This window comes from Ciconia boyciana, chromosome 7 (assembly GCF_034638445.1).
Source record: "Ciconia boyciana chromosome 7, ASM3463844v1, whole genome shotgun sequence".
Classification (NCBI taxonomy): Eukaryota; Metazoa; Chordata; class Aves; order Ciconiiformes; family Ciconiidae; genus Ciconia; species Ciconia boyciana.
This window is the reverse complement of record NC_132940.1, coordinates 10405509-10424971: the sequence shown is the minus strand read 5'-3', so window position 1 is coordinate 10424971 and position 19463 is coordinate 10405509. Positions and strand designations below refer to the sequence as shown.

The window sequence follows — 19463 nt, the reverse complement described above, 5'->3', positions numbered from 1 at the left end:
CAGGCGAACAAAATCCCTCTAAATGCACCTGCTTCAAATTTGTGAAGAAACTGCCATTTGCCAGAAAATTTCCCACAGTAGGAGACAGACCAGAGCCCCCATCACCTTGTGATGCCACCAGTGATGCCAAAAGGGGTGAGAAATGAACCCCAGCCCCGTCCCAGCCGAGGGCATTGCCACCTGTGGTACACAGGCTATTGCCCTCCTCCTGCACCGATCACATCTGTGCAGTGAAACCAGGGCCCCGAGGTGCTTTTCCCAACTTTCTCCTCTGTTTTGTATAAAAGGAGAAGAAAATGGGTTGTTGGGGTGGTTTTTTCCCCTGTGTATTTGAATCCACAGAGCAGTGTTCATCACCGCTTGCAAAGCAGCGCGGTTGTAGAAGAAAATTACCATTTGATGGGAAATGAATGAGATTTTTCATCAGAAGACAAGAGTGGGAAGGGCTTTCAAAAATTACTTTAAAAAAGAAAAAAAAAAGGCAGAAGATGCCTGCTGCCTTCTGTGACATTTGCATGCTGGTGGCAGAGCAGTGGCAAGGCACGGAGGGCGCTGGGAGGAGGATGCTCCCCAACATGGGGCCACCAGCCGCCCAGCTGGGGACACGTCCCCAGGGCCTGTCCCAGTGCGGCAGCTCCCAGGCTCTCCCCATCACCGGGGTCCATCAGGAGTGGTGCCTGTTGGCGATCCCACCGCGGAGCGAGTGGCATCGGCACCCTCCAGCCCTTTCTATGGACTGCAGAGCTATATATTAAATACATATGCGCAGGGAGTGGTTTGAAACCTTCACCTTGAGGTTGTTCTTCCCTTTGCTGGTGGCAAAGGCTGCGTGGCCATGAAGGATGCTTTAATTTAAGAAAGAAAAAAAGCAGAAGGGGAAGCATGCTGTTTTTGGCTGGGGTAGAGTTAATTTTCTTCACAGTAGCTAGTATGGGGCTATGGTTTGGATTTGTGCTGTGAACACTGTGGATAACACAGGGATGTTCTCACTATTGCTGAGCAGTGCTTACACAGCGTCAAGGCCTTTTCTGCTCCTCACCCCACCCCACCAGCGAGGAGGCTGGGGGTGCACAAGAAGCTGGGAGGGGACACGGCCGGGACAGCTGACCCCAGCTGACCAGAGGGCTATTCCATACCATATGGCATCATGCTCAGCATATAAAGCTGGGGGAAGGAGAAAGAAAGGGGGGACGTTCGGAGTGATGGCGTTTGTCTTCCCAAGTAACCGTTACGCGTGCTGGAGCCCTGCTTTCCTGGAGATGGCTGAACACCTGCCTGCCCATGGGAAGCAGTGAACGAATTCCTTGTTTTGCTTTGCTTGCGTGCGCAGCTTTTGCTTTACCTATTGAACTGTCTTCATCTCAACCCATGAGTTTTCTCACTTTTACCCTTCTGATTCTCTCCTCCACCCCACTGGGGGTGAGTGAGCGAGCGGCTGGGTGGGGCTTAGATGCTGGCTGGGGTTAAACCACAACAGTCCTCTTTGGCACCCAACATGGGGCTCGAAGGGTTCGAGATAACGGCAAGTTTGATTGGCATGTGCTAGATCTAATTTATAGCTGTTATTGCTGTTTAGCTTTTAATCAGCAGGCTCCTGTGCATGCCATGGCGCTTGCTTGCCTTACTGTATGTTGGAGTCTAGGGCTCGTTAGTGGATGCTTTTTGCTTTCACTGCTTTCTGTACTGCTGCACTGCTGATCCTCTGACTCTGCTGTGCCTGGGAACATTTTGATAACAGCAATGGCCACGTGCCTGGGCTGGCAGATGCCCAGGGCATCGCTGCTGTTTCTGTGCTGCTGTACTGGACAGGCTGGAACTCCAGTGTGAACTTGAGTCGAAGGGACTGTGACCTGTGGATGAGTCCACATGGGAGCAGGACACCCCGAAGCGTCTGTGGCCACGGATAAGCCCATGCCAGAGCAGGTATATCTTGAAGCGTCTCTGGCCATGGTTATGTCTGTGCCGCAGCGGGTATACCTCTGAAGGGATTGTGGCCCAAGGATAAGTCCATACACCTCAAAGCATCTGTGGCTGTGGATAAGCCCATGCTGCAGCAGGTACACCTTGAAGCATCAGTGGCTCTGCATGAGGTCATGCTGGAGCACCTCAAAGTGTGTGGCCATGGATAAGCCCACAACAGAGCAGCTACGCCCCTGGAGGGACTGCAGCCGTGGGTAAGGCCATGTTGGAGTGGGTTTACTTCTGAAGGAACTGTGGCTGTGGGTAAGGCCACACTAGAGCAGGTATACCGCTGAAGGCTTTATGGCCCATGGAGAAGGCCACGCTGGAACAGGTGCACCTCAAAGCAACTGTGGCTGTGGATAAGTCTGTGCTGCAGCAGGTACACCCCTGGAGAGACTGTGACTCATAGATAAGACTCCACTTGGAGCAGGTACACCCCTAAGGGACTGTGAGGCCACACCTCAAATACTGTGTTCAGTTTTGGGCCCCTCACTACAAGAAAGACATTGAGGTGCTGGATCGTGTCCAGAGAAGGGCAGCGAAGCTGGTGAAGGGTCTGGAGAACAAGCCTTATGAGGAGCAGCTGAGGGAACTGGGATTGTTTAGTCTGGAGAAGCGGAGGCTGAGGGGAGACCTTATCGCTCTCTACAGCTACCTGAAAGGAGGTTGTAGGGAGGTGGGTGTCGGTCTCTTCTCCCAAGTAACTAGTGATAGGATGAGAGGAAATGGCCTCAAGTTGCATCAGGAGAGGTTTAGATTGGATATTAGGAGAAATTTCTTTATTGAAAGGGTGGTCAAGCATTGGAACAGGCTGCCCAGAGAGGTGGTGGAGTCACCATCCCTGGAGGAGTTCAAAAAACATGTAGATGTGGCACTTCAGGACATGGTTTAGTAGGCATGGAGGTGTTGGGTTGATGGTTGGACTAGATGATCCTAGAGGTCTTTTCCAACCTTAATGATTCTATGATTCTATGGTTCTATGACTGCAGTCTGTGGATAAGTCCAAGCCGGAGCAGGGCAAGGGGAGGACTTCATTGCCATGTTAAACCCTGTAACCTGGCCCAGAGGGACCAGGGGTGGAGACCGTAATGGCTATACCTTTAAATTGTTGTAACCCAGGATTTGGGTTGTGTGTTATAGGAATTACTATAGCAGGAACTACCTGAACCAATGGAGGACAAGCCTCACAAGAAGCAGCGTGAGTGCGGCAGTGACCGGACCTGAGCTGGCTTTGGTGCCCAGTAACTCCATGCAATACACCACCTCTCCCGTCCTGAGTGACGACCATAACAGATGGAGCCCAAAGTCATGGACTAAATGAACTGAATGGACATTTTGTGGACATTTATGGACATTTTACAGACATTTCACAGGGGTGGTCCATAGACTAAGGGAATGATATCTGTGTATTACATCAAAGGATGGGAAGGGTGGTGGTGGGTAATGAGAATGTATTGGATAGTGTGGGACCTGAGCATGACGTAAATGGTATTAAGTAAGGGGTGGAGAATGTGCTGGTTTTGGCTGGGATAGAGTTAAATTTCCCCACAGTAGCTAGTATGGGGCTATGGTTTGGATTTGTGCTGGAAATAGTGTTGATAATTAATACAGAGATGTTTTAGTTACTGCTGAGCAGTGCTTACACAGCATCAAGGCCTTTTCTGCTCCTCACCCCACCCCACCAGCGAGGAGGCTGGGGGTGCACAAGAAGCTGGGAGGGGACACGGCCGGGACAGCTGACCCCAGCTGACCAGAGGGCTATTCCATACCATATGGCATCATGCTCAGTATATACAGCTGGGGAAGAAGAAGGAAGGGGGCAATGTTCAGAGTGATGGCGTTTGTCTTCCCAAGTAACCGTTACGCGAGATGGAGCCCTGCTTTCCTGGAGATGGCTGAACACCTGCCTGCCCATGGGAAGCAGTGAACGAATTCCTTGTTTTGCTTTGCTTGCGTGCGCAGCTTTTGCTTTACCTATTGAACTGTCTTCATCTCAACCCATGAGTTTTCTCACTTTTACCCTTCTGATTCTCTCCTCCACCCCACTGGGGGTGAGTGAGCGAGCGGCTGTGTGGGGCTTAGCTGCCGGCTGGGGTTAAACGACGGCAGGGAGGTGGAAGGAGAATTGACCTGGCGATGGAAGGAGGGAGGGAGAGGGCCGGGAGGTGGGAGGGAGAGATAAACGGTGGGTGAGCTATCAGCTCTCGCTGGGCCGGCAGCAGGATGGGGGACGGGGGTTAAACCAGCTGTGCAGCCGTGATCGCCCTACCCCAGATAAACACCCAGCAGCCACACGCTGCCCCACGCCCACCCCACTCCTCGTCCCAGCGCCCGGGATGGAAACCGGCCCGGCCCCGGCTGCAGGGGCTTTGCTCAGCCTGGCTGGGGCAGGGCCCCATGTCCCTAGCGTGGGGCTGTGCATGGACAGGGCTCCCTGCACCCTCCAAGCTGGAGCCTGGGAGGGGCCCCCCCTTTTTCACCCAGGGGAAATGTCACTTCAGAAGCAAGCATTGGCTGCAGGGCTGGGGGGGGGGAGGGGTGTCAGGGTTTTTTAGCAGCTAAGCTTTTGGGGGGATGCTTTAAAAAAGCAAGGGATGTTCTAAAAGATCCTGTTTAAGTCGGTAATGACTCTGAAAATCATAGAAATTAAAGACAAGAAAATACCTGCAGTGCCGTTCCTGTTCACCTGCTCTGTGCTATGGGTATGGTGTTGGCCACCATCAGCAGCATGGTGCTGTTGTGTTATATATATATATTTATAAAATATATATACACACACACATATTCAATGGACCACTTAGCCTGTAAACACTCCCTAACTAATGTTAGCAGCTCAATCATTTTTTAAAATATTTGTGCACATGGCTGTGATAACTTCTTTTTTTTTAAAAAAAAAGAGGAATTACTGTCATTGCCTATTAAATCGTGGCCAAATACTGCCAGGGTGTGAAGGGAAGCAGCATTGCCCCTGGTAGCCCCCTCCCCACACCGTCCCCCTCCCTGAAAGAGGGGAAAAGACCGTCGGAGCCTTTGGGGGACCTGCAAATAACATGCTGGGGGTAACGCAGCAGTGGCTGGTAACGCTCGCCTGCGGCGGGGGGATTGCTTCATCGCCCGTCTTCCTTCCTGCAGGCCCCATGCGCTCTTCCTCCTGCTTGCTCTCTCTGCAAAAGCCCAGCCCAGGCTGGACAGCATGAGCCAAGCAAGAAAAAAATTAGCAGATCCTTTTGCAAGGTTTTTGCTGCCTGTTTATGACTTCTGATGGCTGGGGATGGGCCATCGTGGCATCCTCACCCAGCAATGCCCAGGAATGAAATACCTAAGTAGTGATGGATGCAAGCGACAAGGTGGGAGAGAGGCAGACAGCAAGTGGAGGCTGCTTTGTAAAACTTTATTTAGAAATATTCTTGATATATTCATTATATATATATATTTATATATACACACACATTACAACAAATGTGTTTTCTAAATAGCACATCCACAGTGGGTTGAGACTCAGGGTACCAGGTCTGGTTACTTCCTTTCTGCAGAAAAAATGCAGAAATCCAAGGGGAGGGTGGCAGAGAAAGGGACAGGGCTGAAAAACCCAAAAATTGTAAGGCAGGAATTCACTCACACAGTACGACATTGCCCCAAAGTGCTGTTTCTAACAGAAACAGGGGGTGATGGTCCACACAGCGGGAGATGAAGCAGGCAGGAGGAGAGGTGGGCAGAGGAAATGTACCATTCAAATCACAATTAAAGTACAACTGTACATACCCCAGGAGACCTTCGGCACGCTCTGCTAAGGGCTACGAGCAGGCGCGTGTGTGCGTGGGGGTGTTGGGGGGGGTGCTGCCAAGGTTGTACCATTTTCCCAACTGTTCAGCTACCAAAAAGATACAAAAAGAAAAAAAAACTTGTGGGGAATGGGCAATTTCTGAGTGTTGGGGAATTTCTGAGTGTTGGGGAATTTTTCTTGCAATAGTTTAATAAAAAGGGTGTAAAACACCCACCTACCCCACACCGGGGTTATTTCGAACGCTGAAAACCAAGAACGGCTTTACTGTGTGCCAGCATCCCCCTCCCTTCCCGGAGGGCCCCCGCCACCTGCCTCTCCTAGCCCTGGTGCCAGGGGCAGCATCGCTCCATCACCCACTGGCACCTCTCCCCTGGCCCAGCCCTGTGGGTAACCCCCTTAGTAAAAACTCCCATACGTGGGCAATCCGGACCTGGGAAGGAGTTTTCCTCCTTTTCCCCAATTTAAGATGGGAGAGGTTCATGGTTTCGGAGGATTTGGGGTCTGTGCTGGAAACCCTTGCTTGGGCTGGGACCCCTTCCCAGGCAACTAATTCCACCCAACGTGCCGACCCACGCGCCAGCCTCCCACCTATTATTTACAAAGAGGCGTTACAACCAAGTGGGGCTGGAAATGACGGGACTTTGAATTAAGCATGGATGGGCTTGCAGACACCCACCCAAATCCTCTGTGTTTCCTTGTACCTCAGCACCCTTGAAAAGGAACGAGTGTGGTGGAAGATGTCCCCGCTCAAAGGGCATTTTCCCTTCCAAAGGATGTTTGTGGGTGGTTTTTTTCACTGTAGCATGGTAGATTTCTGTGCCTTGACATCTCTGCAGAGGGAGAGGATGGGCTTGGGGCAATCGCTCCGCCAGGCATCAGGTGGTGGGTGAGAGATGGGCCTGATGCAGCGGTGATGGCATGATGCGGTCCTCAGCTCCCAGCCGCTGCAGCAGCAGCCTCCTGCTCCCCAGTCCTTCTGTTTCCCAAACACCCTCCCAGGGAGGCAGCAGGGATCAGAGGATCAGCTCAGTCGCAAACATCAATTTTGCAGCCATCTGAGCACTCGGGAATGGAGGCTAATCCTGCTGCTGCTTTTAGTGATTCCCCCCAAGATTTGGGGAGGCTGTGGCCTCCCACCAGCCTCGGGCAGGTGAGGACCTTCTTAACGCTGGAATAAATCCAGCGCTGTAGTCCAGCCTGAGGGCATTGGCACAGCTGAACCACCACCATTTTCACACAATAAAACCAAAAAATTCAAAGCATACCATTAAACCCCTTTTATAACCCTATGTACACACACACTGTTGATGCATCATCGACTCCTTTTGCCTTTTTGTTGTTTTTTTGAATTTAAAAATCCCCCAGTCCAAGGGGATGCTTCACTAGCTATTTTTTTTTTTTTTTGCTTACCAATGCTGAAATTCATCTTCCTTGAGAGAAGCTCTGGCCCTACAGAAACCACTGGGAAAACTCTAGGAGAACACAACAGGCTTGGAGCTCACCCGCTGAGTGTTACCAGCAGAAAAATCAGGGACTGTCAGGGCAGCAGAAAACACCTATGTACCTTTTCATTCAGTGGATACTGCATGACAGCGTTAAACAGAAGTAATCCCACGTCATAAATACAATGACCCCAAACGATCCGAAGTTAGGTAGAAGGGAAAGGAAGAAAGAGGGGAAAAAAAAGGAGAGAAAAAGAAAAAGTCTTAATCCTTTTAATAGTTCTTTTGCTGAGGGTATTTTTTCACCTCTTTAAAAAGATACAGTCAAAAGCTCTGGGACAACAGGAACACGTGGCCCCAGCTCCTGCTCAGACCAGCTGTATATGCCACAGGCTGGAGGAACGCTGCAGCGCTGGCAGGTTTCAGCAGTCTCCAGCAGCACGTGTAGCTGGAAAGCTTCGGTGGCCTCCACCGGCAGTGAAAGAGGAGTTTCGTGTCTCAGGTGGGCAATTGTTTAAAAAGTGACGGTGGTCAAATGGTCTGAGAACCCTCTAAATGCGGGAGAGGTGCTGGCCACATCTCCTTCCCCTCCGCAGTCACATCATGAGCAGTATGTACAATGAAGATGACTTCAATGCTTTTCTTCTTTGTACGATCACGTACCTAAATGCTGAACGTCCATCTGGTTTGGTTCTTGTCCTCGGCCAACGCGCCGGCCACTCCGTCCCGGGCTGGGGAGAACGGGGAGCCCGAGCTCCTGGGGAAAGGCAGAGTCACAAATCCCACGGGCACAAGTTCCAGCATCCACACTCTCGGGTCTCGCCTCCCCCCTTGGTGCTTCGGGAGCGATGCAGAAGGTCATCACCGCTGCGCGTTGCCTTCTACGGGGAGAATGGCGTGGTGCAGGCTCCGCGTGTGCTTTGAATCTAGCGTTTCGTGCTCTTCTGTGAAGCTGTCCGGGCTTGCCGCTCCGTCTAAAGAACTTCCACAGCTAGAGTTAGGAGACAACATGTCCTGCAGGAGGTCTTCCTGGACTATCCCAGAGTCTTTGTTCACTTTGCCCCTTTGGTTTCCTTCTTCCTCCTGGTCATTGAGCAGCTTGGCCAGGAAGTTAATGTATTTCATAGCCAGGCGCAAAATCTCATTCTTGCTCAGTTTTTTGTCAGGCGGGTGGGTGGGGATGAGCTTGCGAAGCTCTGCAAAGGCTCCATTGACGTTCTGCTGTCTCCACCTCTCGCGGCTATTGGTAAAAATGCGACGAACCACTTTCGTATGAGGACCTGCAATTGCAACCATGCAGAATTAGGAGCTGGGCGTTAACAGGTCATTTATTACTTTGCTGAACAGGTTGCCGTTTCCCAAATTAACCAATTTATTTTAGTGACATCAGCAGGGCAGTGAAACAGGAGTTTCCAGCTAACTGGAAGCTAACCTGATGAGCTGAGGTAGCCATAATTTCTGTTCAATCCAGTGGAAGGGGAAAATGGACTTGTGTCTTTTCAGATGTCTCTTGAGATGCTTAAATTTACCTCTCCAAGGAGGAAGGCTTAAACCATGATACACGTGCAGAAGGCTGCTATATTTTTAGAGTATCTCAGCAACAAAGGTCCTATTAAAAGGTTAGGGTGCAAGATGGTTTTATTTTCTATCCCAAAAGTGTCTTAAGGACATACCATTGGGACAGGAGGAAATAAGCTTGAGCAGAGGCTTTGACAACTCTAAGATCCAGAGATGTTCCCTGTTGTAGGCAGGATCCAGAGCTGATAGAGACCATAGGATTGCCACCAGCCCTCTGGGTGGTTTGTATGAAATGAGGTGGCAGGATTCGCCCCAAAGCAATGAGGACAGGTAGCCATGTGCCTCACAGAGCGCAAGCAGTGTCCTTGCTGGAAGGGTGATCACGGGTGAAGGACGAAGCAGTTTCACAGCTGACCTGAGGACCGCCTGCTCTCTCTGCACATCATGGCAAAAACTCCCGACCTGACAGCAATTGGAGAGGGACTCTAAATTGCTAGAGGTGTCCATTTGGCTCAGTTACACATGAACTCCAGTTAAATCCCTGTAATTTTACAGCCATATTCCTGACGGGGCATGTTACACAGGACAGACGCACAAAACGCGTCAATTCTCCTTTCAGATCATCAGGGGTTTTTGGCACGATCCTGTTGGCACGAGTGAGACATTACCTTGGCACTAGGAAAGACCCAAAAGCATGTCTACCCAAAAGTACTGCGCTACAGGAGCAGCAACGCTGCAAATCAGGACTGCAGGTCCTTGAGTCCATGGAAACCAGTTCATGTAAGGAGACACTACCATAAGACGCTTTTATTATGACATCCTTTCCATCCTCACCTCCAGGAGACACCAACAGTGGAAGGACACAGCGATCTCATGAACCTATGGGGGAATGACCAATGCAGAAACCCCCATAGGATGGGAAGCATCACATACAATGAAAATCACCACAAAGTATGAAGCAAAGACTTGCAGATAACGCATCGGTGAGCCGTACCCCAAAGGACAGGCTGTGGGTAGTTCCATTTGCACCATCTCTCCCCTGTAGCCCCACTCTGAGACACTTGCCTAACTACTCCCTCCCGGTGGGAGCAAGTCCCCATCCATGGTGAGCAGTTTAAGCCATAGCTCTGCCATCACCCACTGAAACTAGCATCCCGGGGGACATTTAAACATAATTATTCTTATACAGCAAAACTCTCGGCTGCTTTGACTGTGGCAGAGCGGCCAAACAGATGTGATTTTTGAGGCATCCTAGTCAGGCTGCACCTTGACAGGTCCCACCTGGCACAACACGAAAAGAGGAATCCCACGTTCCAGCTGATTAAACACCATCACACTTTTCTCCCTTCGGGGGAAACTGAGCCCCTTCGGTCTAGCCCATCACACAAAATACCCCCCACCGCAGGGTTTGCATGGGGACACACTCCCAAGCAGCCAGATTAAAGCTACCGGCTTCTCCAGCATGCAAGCAGCCACACAACTCACTTCTCCTCGCAGTGTGCTCAGGAGCAGGGAGTCCCCCAAAACCACAAAGAGCCCCTGGGATAAGCTGGGGGACGTCGGAATGAGAAACTCATCTCCGACCTCTAAGATCCCAGTCTGATTCTTTAATAAAGCCAATTTTCCACTCCCAAACAGCATGTAAATGCCCTTTGTATGAACTAACGTGCAAGAGCTTATGGAAAGGGAAGGTTTCTTGTCCCTGATGTGCACAGCCCACTGTGCCATGGGGTCGTGGGGAAGGCGGGGGGGACTAAGGGGTCCTCAACACCACCGGGCTGCCCCGCACTGTTCACAGTGCAGTGGAAAATGTGCTGCAGCCTGCTATAATAATACAACGGTTTCAACACTTAAATGCTCTTTCCAGACAAAGCAACCAGCCTTGAATCTAGAAGGAGATGGAGCTTAAAACCATTTCACTCCCATAAGGGTATGAGAAAAAAAAACCTTGGATGCTATTTATTTCCCAAAAAATCTCAAGAGACTTCCAGTCTTCACAGGTTTCAAACACGCATCTCTATTCACTGAAAGTTGCTAAGAGGCATCTATTCCTAAGATTTTGAAATCGGAAAAAAAGACCTGTTCTTCTTCATCCGGGGGCACTCAAACCAAGCTCCAGTATATAACACAAATTCTGACACCACTCAGATTTTTGATTCCTGCATCAACCAAATTAAATATATCTTCTAAAAAGAGATCAGGTTTTGGCCAAAACATGTCAAGCAATGGAGAAATTTAAAATGCCCCATAGCTGTGTTATAATAGAAGAGATTTATTTCCCATAAAGAAACTTGCCTCATCGTTAATTCAAGCAGTCAGCTGAGAATTTTTGCCAGGATTTTGTTCCAATTGATGCTTTTTTAATTGTAATTAGAGATCGGAGGAAAACTAGTGAAAAGATGAGCTTCCAAAGTTACAGAATATCCTCGCAGATACTTTTTTACATTTTAATCTCTATTTATATCTATTTTTTAAGAAGGTATTCAGTGCCCCAAACTTTCCCAAAAATGGGTAAAGAAGTAGTTGCAAAAAACCCACCACTCGTTTCCTTACAGAGGAAACGAAACACCAAGCGCCCGGCAAGACTCCCCTGCCCTTCTGCACCTCCCGAGGGCTGAGGACCCGCAGGAGAGATGGCCCGGTGTGCCGTGAATGTCACCCGGGAGGTGACCATCACAGCGACAAGCAAAGCCCAGCAGACAGCACAGATGCCTCAGCATGGGATGCACATCCCTACAAATTGCTCCTGTTTAGACAGCATCATCTGGTACCTATTTTTCCCAAAAAAAATCTGAGCCTAGTCTTGGAAATTCACATGAGCCAGAACCTGCAGGATTGGGCCCAATTTATAGACCTGCATTACCTGGCAAGCACGTATCCAAAAACTTGGTTACAACCAAATATCTATGTAATCCTTAATATCTAATTTAACAGCAAGTCGAAAGCTTTAGTCAGACACCGTGATTTGATGGACTTTCACCGTAGCCGCGAAGCCTTGGAATCACAACCCAGACAAAAAGACCTTCTTGTTCCAGGGGCTGAGACAACCCCTGCCCCATGGGACTGTGGTCTGGAAGGACCAGGCAGACAGAGGAGGGCAGAGAGTGGGGAGAGAGGGGCTAATGAACGCAGGTAATGCCCTGAGCCCATCATTTTGTACCGTATTATTTGAGAGTGATGTGGATTATGATTTGATCTAGTTTTAGATTAGCCGGGTAGAAGGCAAGGGACAGCTAGCTAGAAGGAAGGAGAATTAATTGTCTGGCGATTGAAATACAGCGTCTACAACTGCTGAAGAGAAAACCCATTTTGATGGATCTCATTTGTACTGGCTGTTAACTCTGCAGATAAACGTGTCAGCCTTCCACGCGCAAATTGTTCTTGCGAATACCCCTTCACGTGGGCAGCGGTGCTGCCTGCACGCAGCCTCCCGCAACCCATGCCGGCTGCCTGGGAGCAGGCAGCGGGATCCTGCCCTGCCTTCTCACTGCCTTCCTTTCTTTGAAATTATCCCGCCAGTCCGACAGGGATCCCCGCACCCCGGATCTCCGCTCGGACACCAGACTGTCACCCTCCACATCTGCTCCCAGGCTCTGCCACAAGCCCAGACACAGGATATTTCTCCACGGCAGACCACAGCAGGGTGCGGATATACACTGAGTCAAGGTGCTGGCAAAGGGACCAGCCACAATCCCGCTGTGACCCTGCAGACCTTAGCCCTTTGCTTCTAGGCAGTTTAAAGGCGAGTGGGACCTTTCTGCCCGAGGCTGGGGTCTGCGTTAGGAACGTCTCTCGGCTGAAAGGGTTTACAAACACAGCATGTCACTGCGATGGCCCCGATCCAGCCTCTGCACTTCAACAAAGACTTAAATTTAGTGGCTTCCTTCGGATTTAATCTCTAAGCAATTTGCAGAACAGGGATGTAATTAACCATACGCTCAACTGCTTTGCGGCGTGAAAGCAAATCCACCGAGCATGCTGCCGGTCATTAGTCGGGACCGATCTGGGCTCTGCTGCACAGAGCCTTACCGGGGGGAGCTACCCTGGCATCGCATTTGCCCCTTCCGATTTGGGTTTTTTTAATCCCAGCATGTGGCACCATGCAGCAACTGGCCCCCTTCAGCAGATGGGGAACCAGGGGCGAAATGCTCTCACCGTCGGTGATCTCCATCTCGTAGGGAGAGGGTCTCCTCTTCACCCGGTTGCTGCCGTACATGGAGAAGGAGTCCGGTTCGCCGAAAAACCCGCTGCAAACGAAAGGCAGAGAGGCCGTGAGGACACACCGGCGGGGGGAGAGCGCCCGGGGCCGGCGGGAAGCCGAGCTGCTCCGTGACCTCGGAGGGAGCTCAGGGCTCACGAAGCCGAGCGCGGAGTCGTGCGGCCACACGACACGCGGCCGCGGGGGGGACACGCACCGAGGGACGCCAGCCCTGCGTGGGCAGGGGGATGCGAGCGGCGTGGGGCCACCCGGGCTAGCGGCTCCCGGGCAAAAACCACCCCTCAGCCCGCGGCTTTCTGCCCCCCAGCCGGCGGGCACGGACGCCCGCCCGGGCCGGGTCCGCCCCGCGGAGGAGAGGGCAGCGGGGCGCGGGGGCTCCGGCCCGCACAGGCGGCTCCGTCCCGCACAGGCGGGCGGGGCTCTGCCCCCGGCAGAGCGTCTTCTGTCCCCTGCGCTTATTTGCGGGACTCATGGGAGGACGGAGAGAGCCCGGGGAGCGCCGAGGGTCTAAACCAGCTCTCGACAAGCACCGCGTTTACTGGCGGACCCCGTTGCTGCACTCCAGCACGGGATCACCGCCTAATATCTGCTCCGCCCAGGGCATTTCTACCGTGAATATATTTTTTTTTTCCCCTAGGAACGGCAGCTTTTCGTTTCGCGTGTTGTTTTTTTTTTTTCCCCTCCCTTTCTTCCTTTGCGAAGTTGCATGCAAACCCGCGATGACTAAGCCCCGAGCCCCGCGCGGAGGAAGGGATGCCGCTGCCGCCCCGCTCCCTCCCTCCCCGGCACCCAGCCCCGCAGCCGAGCGGAGCCCCCCTCGGGGAGCCCGCTCCGAGAGAGCCCCGCCGGGGGGGGTCGGCAGACACGGACCTGTTGATGGTGGCCAGCGGCTGGCCCAGGTTGTAGAGCATGGCCCTGCCGGGGGGCTGCAGCGGGAGCGCGGGGGGGCTCAGCTGCACCATGCGGGCCTCGCAGGCGGCCTCGGCGGCGCGGCACGGCTCGGCGCCCGGCGCTCTCTGCATCGCCTCCCCCGCCGCCTCCCGGCTTTTTATGTCCAGGGAGCCCCCCCGGCGCACCAGCTCGATGACGGGCACGGGGGCGGCGGGGGGCCCGGGGGAGGGCCGGCCCGCCTCCTTGGACGCCCCGTTGAGCAGCAGCTGGGGGTCCGCCGGCGCCTCCATGCCCCCGCGGCTGCTCTCCGGCTCGCTCGTGGTCTCCGCTTCCGAGTCGTGCCGCCGGGAGGGGCGGGCATCGCGGGGGTCACTGGGGGGCGGCGGGGCAGGCGGCCTGTCCATCGTCCTGCGGAGAGAGGCAGCGGTGAGGGGCGGCCCCGGCGGCGGGGTGGGGGGGGTACCCCGCCCCGGCACCGCCCCGACGGGGGAGGGGGCGCTTCGGGACTCGGGCTTCGCCGGCCAGAAATGGGGGGAAACGGGGGGAGGGCAGGGGAGGCGCGAACCACCCCAAATCAAGCGGAGTTTGCCGGCGGGACGGGCCCCGGCACCGCTGCCCCATGGGCCGGGGGTCCGCGGGGCCCCGCCGCCGAGCCGTGTGGCTCTGTGACGTCATGGAGCGCCCCGGCCCTGCCGTGACGTCACGGAGCCCGCGGAACGGTGCGGCGCTGTGACGTCGCGCAGCGCCCCGGCCCCGCACGACGCACCGCGCAGGGGGCGGCCGGGCCGGACCCCCCTCCCCCCCCGGTACGCCGGTACGCGCGGAGGGCTGACACCGTCAAGGCGGATCGTGCGGCGAGACGGGCTCAGCCAGCACCGGCGCGGAGGCTGGGCGTGAAATTACGCGGCCAAATTGCGGCCGGGCGGGCGGAGGCTCATCCCCCCCCCCCCGGTCGGGGGATTTCTCCCCGTTTTGGGGGCCCCGGCGGCGTTTGCCGCCCCGCAGAGATAGAGCCAGCCCCATCGCGGCCCGGCCTGCCGGCAGCGGCCTCGGCCTCACGGGCGACCGCCTCTCCTCCCATTTTTATTTTTGATTATTGTTTTTAAAGCAGCGAAATACACCCGAAGCCGCTTTTTGGGGGAGAGGGGGTTAAAGCAGCCCCTAACGGAGCCAGCCCCCCCGGGCACTCGCTACCGCAGGAAGGAGGAAGGGGCTCGGCGCGGAGCAGCCCTGCAGCCGCGGCCGCACACGGTCATTGTCCTCCTTCTCCCATAGAACGAATACTGTCGCGACAGGGCACCTCGCACCGAGGGCAGGGAGCGATATCGCGACTATCGCCATGCTGTTTCTCCCACCAGCCCCCTCGTTCGTTGTTTTTTTTTTTTTTTCCTATAAATAGGGGGCTTCGCGGAGCAGAGAGGTGCCACGCACCGGGTCTCATCCCCATCCTTCTCGCTTCTTTGCCTTGGGTATTTTTTTTTTTTTTTTCGTTTCTGCTGGGCTGAATTGCGAGAGAAACCCCATTTTTTGGCCATATCTCACCATCTCTTGGGGGAAAAAAAAAGAAAAACACAAAAAACCCCAAAACAAAACAGAAACACATCCCACCTAAAGCACGAGCTCTCTGCCTTCCTTCCAGCCCCCTCCCCGCCAGCCCTCTAGCAAGAAAAAAATCTAATTGCCTATTCCGATATTGTATAGGAAGAGATTACTCACATGTGTCATATTTAAGTAGGGACACCGCAAGTCTCTCCTGTTTCAACAAAAGCGCTCTCAGTGTCAGGCTGAATTTACTCCTCCCACCTCAAGGTACTTACGACTTTACAGAGAGGAAGGACACCCGCATCGGGATAAAACTGCTAAATCCTGGGAGGAAGAGAAGGGGGGAGAAACAGAGGGAGAGGGTGGATCTCGTGGGCCCGGATTGCCAGAGATCAGTGCGGAGAGGGGTGCAAGGGAGAGGGAAGGAGGGGACGGCACCCTGGGGCGGTCCCCGGTATGGGGGACAGCCGGCCACCCCCGGGTCCCCCCCCGCCAGCCGCCGGGCGGCTCGTCCCCGCCGCGCAGCCGGGAGCCGCCGCCTCGCACACGGGGCCACAACGCGCGGCGGCCACGGCCTGGCGTGGAAAAAGCAAATAGAGAAAAAAGGAGTGGGGGGAAAAAAAAAAGAGGACAAAAAATAAGCCCTGTATTTGGGGCGAACTGGGCGGGTTTTGGACACACTGCAAGCCCGGTCTCCCCGGGAGGAAATCCCAGACGGGGCCGGAGACGGAGTTGTTTTTCTCCCGGTGGGCTCGCAGAGAGCGGCGGCGTTTCTCCCACGCCCGGCTGGAAAATTTAATTCTTAAAGGAGCGAATTTAATTCCTAAAGGGGCCGGTTACCGGCAGCGCTCCCGCCCGAGGTGCCGCGACGGCCGGGGCCGGGCCGCCGGCGGGGTGAGCCCGCTCCCCGCCGCGGATCAACAGGAAGGCGAGGACGGCTCAACCCCCCCCGCCAGCAAAATCACGAAAAATAGGCTTTTTCCCTTCGTCAAAAACGAAATAATCCCGATGGCGTCTCCTCCCGCTTTCGTTAAAAACGAAATACACAAAACCGCAAAAACACCCGCAGCATTTTGCCTTCATCTGGGGGTGATTTCGTTTAGAAAAAAGGGGGGGGCAATTAATTCCCCGCCCGCAGGTTTCTGCTCCGTAAAATCCTTTTGTTTTCCAGCCACGGATCGGCAGGAAATTTCCAGCCCAGAAACGCACCTCTCCCGCGGGCCCTTTGTAGGGAAATTGCCCCAAAGCGGAGGGGCGCGGGGGAGCCGTATTTGGGGGGAGGTCCCCCCCGGAACAAGCGAACGGGCCCCGGCCGTCGGCCGGGCCGGGTCCCCCCCCGCTCCGGGAGAGGCTGGGGGAAGCCGGGCCGGGCGGGCGCTTCAGCCCCGCTCCCGGCTCCCACCCGCCTCCTCGCTGCCGCAGCCCGGGGGTCCCGAGCGGGGAGCGCACCCCACATTTTCAAAAGGGAAAGCGTCTTCTTCTCCTCACCCACCCCGCATCAAAGAAAAAAAGATTAAAACCCAACCGCGGAAAAGACTTGGGGTTCCCCCCCCCCCCGCCTGTCTCTTACATGGGGCAAAAGCCCCCCGAGCACCCCTCGCTGCCCCCCAAAACCCCAGCCCGCCGCACCCACCGCCCCGGCCCGCTGCAGGGCCGGATCCCTCTCTACTCACCATTTGCTTTTCATTGGGAAAAGTGAGTGGAGCCATTTTGTGGCCTACGCATCGCGGCTATATTTGTAGTAAGTGTTGGGTGGCTTCAGCTGGGGAGGCTCTAATTCCACATCACGTCCAGTTTCCTATTTAGTATGGAGAGCGGAACACTACTGCAATGTGGCCGAGAGAGATAAAACCCCAGCAGTGGCCCGCCTGCCCTGATAAGCTTCTAAACCCATTATTTATGAAATGATTCATTATTATTTGGCAATTTTATCGAAGGAAAGCGGAAAATTATTGCAGGGATATGCATAGGAATAACTCCGGAATGCATGCCTTCTAGCTTTTTATGTGTGTGTGCTTAGATGCTCTTAAAAAGACACTGGAAAAAAAAAAAAAAAAAAAAGAGTAATAAAAAATTGCACTGTGGCTGCCCGCATCTGAATAGCGATTCTTTATTTTAGTCCTCTTGGAGGTTATTATGCCCCTGCTTTTTTTTTTTGCCTTTTTTTTTTTTATTAAATATGGAACACCTACTCCGTTCTTAATTAAATTTAATGAGACAAAATAAATTGTTGGAGATGCTGAGAGAGAGGGAAGGGGTGTGAGCTGCTTTGGGACAAGAGGAGGCAAATAAAGCACATGGAGAGGAGATGTTTTGGAGAGAAGCGGCCCCATCCCCAGCCTTCCTCTCCCCAGCGTGTGTTTTCGCTGAAGGGCTAAACCGGGCCGAGCTCCCTGCCTGATCTCCCGTGCTGGGGCGGGAGGAGGCCGAGCATCCCTGCCGGGCCGGGGGATGCTGGGGGCCGGCGAGCAGCGCGGGTACCGATCCGGCACCCCTCGCCCTTGGGAAGTTTGGGATGGGAGCGGAGGGGAGAGCTCGGCCTCGGGGCCAGGGCCGAGCCTGGAGGAGAGGGGCCTGGGGAAGGGGAGAAAGGGCCCTTGGCCGCCCCGGAGTAGTGCGAGGCAGCCAGCGGAGCTCGGGGGCCGGGACCGGCTGCGCGCCCCGTCGGGGCTGGGGCTCAGCCCGGTCGCGGCGGGCTCCGGGCGCGGGGGGACGGGGACAGCCCTGGCCTTTGCCGAGGCCGCCGTGCAAACGGAGCGGCTGCCGGGGGCCGGGGAGGCGGGGGAGTGCGGGGGTCGGGGTGCCCTACGCGGCGCTTGCGAGGCGACGGGACGCCCTGAGACCCTCCCCGAATTGCCAGAGGGTCCCGGCAGAGGCACGGGGAGAGGCCGGGGTGGCTGGGAGGGTCCTGGCTCTGTCCCCCCGGACACCCGCAGGTAAAGCGGTCCTAGAGACAGCGGCGGGGAGCGGTTTTCGCCAGCTCGGGGGAACGGCCTGCCCGGGCAGCCGAAAATCAACGAAATCGCTACCGGAGCGGGGCGGGGAGGAGGGGGCCGGGGCTGAGCACTTCTCCGGACGCCCCCCGGTCCCTGCTGCGGGGCTGGGGCGAGGCTGCGGCCCCCGGCCGTGCGCGGCCCCCGGGGCGCGGGGGAGAAGCCGCGGCCCCGTCCGCCGCCCGGGCGATGCGGAGCGGCCGCACCTGCCGTGCGGCCCGTGGGGGGCGGCGGGGCTGGGGTGCGGGGTCGCTATTGTCTCCCCGCCACCTGCACGCCCTCCCGCAGGGGGAAATGCCGGAGCTGTTATTCTTCCTTTCACTCCTTCCCCTCAGCCTCCCGCTCTGGACGCGGCCGTGGGAGAGGTTTCCACACACCAACCCCCCCCCGCTGCCCTCCCGGGCGCGGCTGGGGGTCGGGTCCCGGCAGGCAGGAGCCCGCACGATGCCGGCAGCGTGCGTGGGGCGGCGGGGCAGGGACGGTCACGACGCGCTGGAGAGCCCGCCGTGCCTCCCGCCAGGAAACACGACCATTTTCAAGCCGGCTCCTCTAACCAACAGGAAGCGTTAAAGATAGAACAGCCGGGGCTGGGCGGGGGAGATTAGGAAACCGAGCATCTTCTGTGCACCGAGAGCCGCTGCGGGACCATTCCCACCCGCGCCTGCACCCCGTGGGGTGGGAGCCGTGGCCGTCGTCAACCCACCTCTGCCCGCAGGGCTGCCCCTCGCAGGGCAACCCCAGCCCGAGCCTAAGGGGGACCCTGGCCGGCAGGTGACGGGCCCCTTTCCCTGCCACGGGTGGGCTTCCCGGCCACACCGAGCAGCCCAGAGCTCGCCCCCTCTCCGCGCCATCACGAGGCGAAGAGGCAGGGATAGGGAGCACCAAGATTATACAGAATAAAGAGGTCAGAGATGCTCCGAGCAGGCCCAAGACCTTTTGAGCAAGCACGATAAATATTTTCCTTTAATTATAACAAAGGATAGCTAGAGACAACAAGAAGCAAAAAAGAAAACCCAGCGGTAAAGCCTCAAACCGTGCTGCTCCTCCGCACGTGTCAGCACCTGAACACGCGATCGAGCCAGCGCTTGCGTTCAGTCCCCATTGCTCAGGGT

At 55.3% G+C, this 19463-nt stretch overlaps 1 protein-coding gene across 3 annotated transcripts; it reads right to left on the bottom strand.

Annotated features, from left to right (window-relative positions):
• Window positions 1-7433: 7433 nt before the first annotated feature.
• Window positions 7434-17206, bottom strand: TAL1 (TAL bHLH transcription factor 1, erythroid differentiation factor). Of its 3 annotated transcripts, XM_072867838.1 has the most exons (6): window positions 17032-17191; window positions 15533-15682; window positions 15248-15317; window positions 13796-14224; window positions 12862-12953; window positions 7434-8468 (listed from the first exon to the last, which is right to left on the bottom strand). In XM_072867838.1, exons 4-6 carry the CDS (start codon window positions 14218-14220, stop codon window positions 8050-8052), a joined length of 936 nt encoding a protein of 311 aa, XP_072723939.1. In that variant the 5' UTR covers window positions 14221-14224; window positions 15248-15317; window positions 15533-15682; window positions 17032-17191; the 3' UTR covers window positions 7434-8049. The 3 variants fall into 3 exon arrangements, with proteins under 3 accessions (XP_072723939.1, XP_072723938.1, XP_072723937.1); XM_072867837.1 differs by lacking the exon at window positions 15248-15317 and having other exon boundaries at window positions 17032-17183; XM_072867836.1 differs by lacking the exons at window positions 15248-15317; window positions 15533-15682 and having other exon boundaries at window positions 17032-17206.
• Between the last annotated feature and the right edge of the window lie 2257 nt (window positions 17207-19463).

Bases quoted from the DNA above. Each gene is read 5' to 3' on its own strand.
- TAL1 (XM_072867836.1), bottom strand. The intron at 12,954-13,795 runs GTCCGTGTCTGC...TTTCGTTTGCAG, and splicing joins CCGCTGGCCACCATCAACAG to CGGGTTTTTCGGCGAACCGG. The intron at 8,469-12,861 runs GTGAGAGCATTT...TTGCAATTGCAG, and splicing joins CGAGATGGAGATCACCGACG to GTCCTCATACGAAAGTGGTT.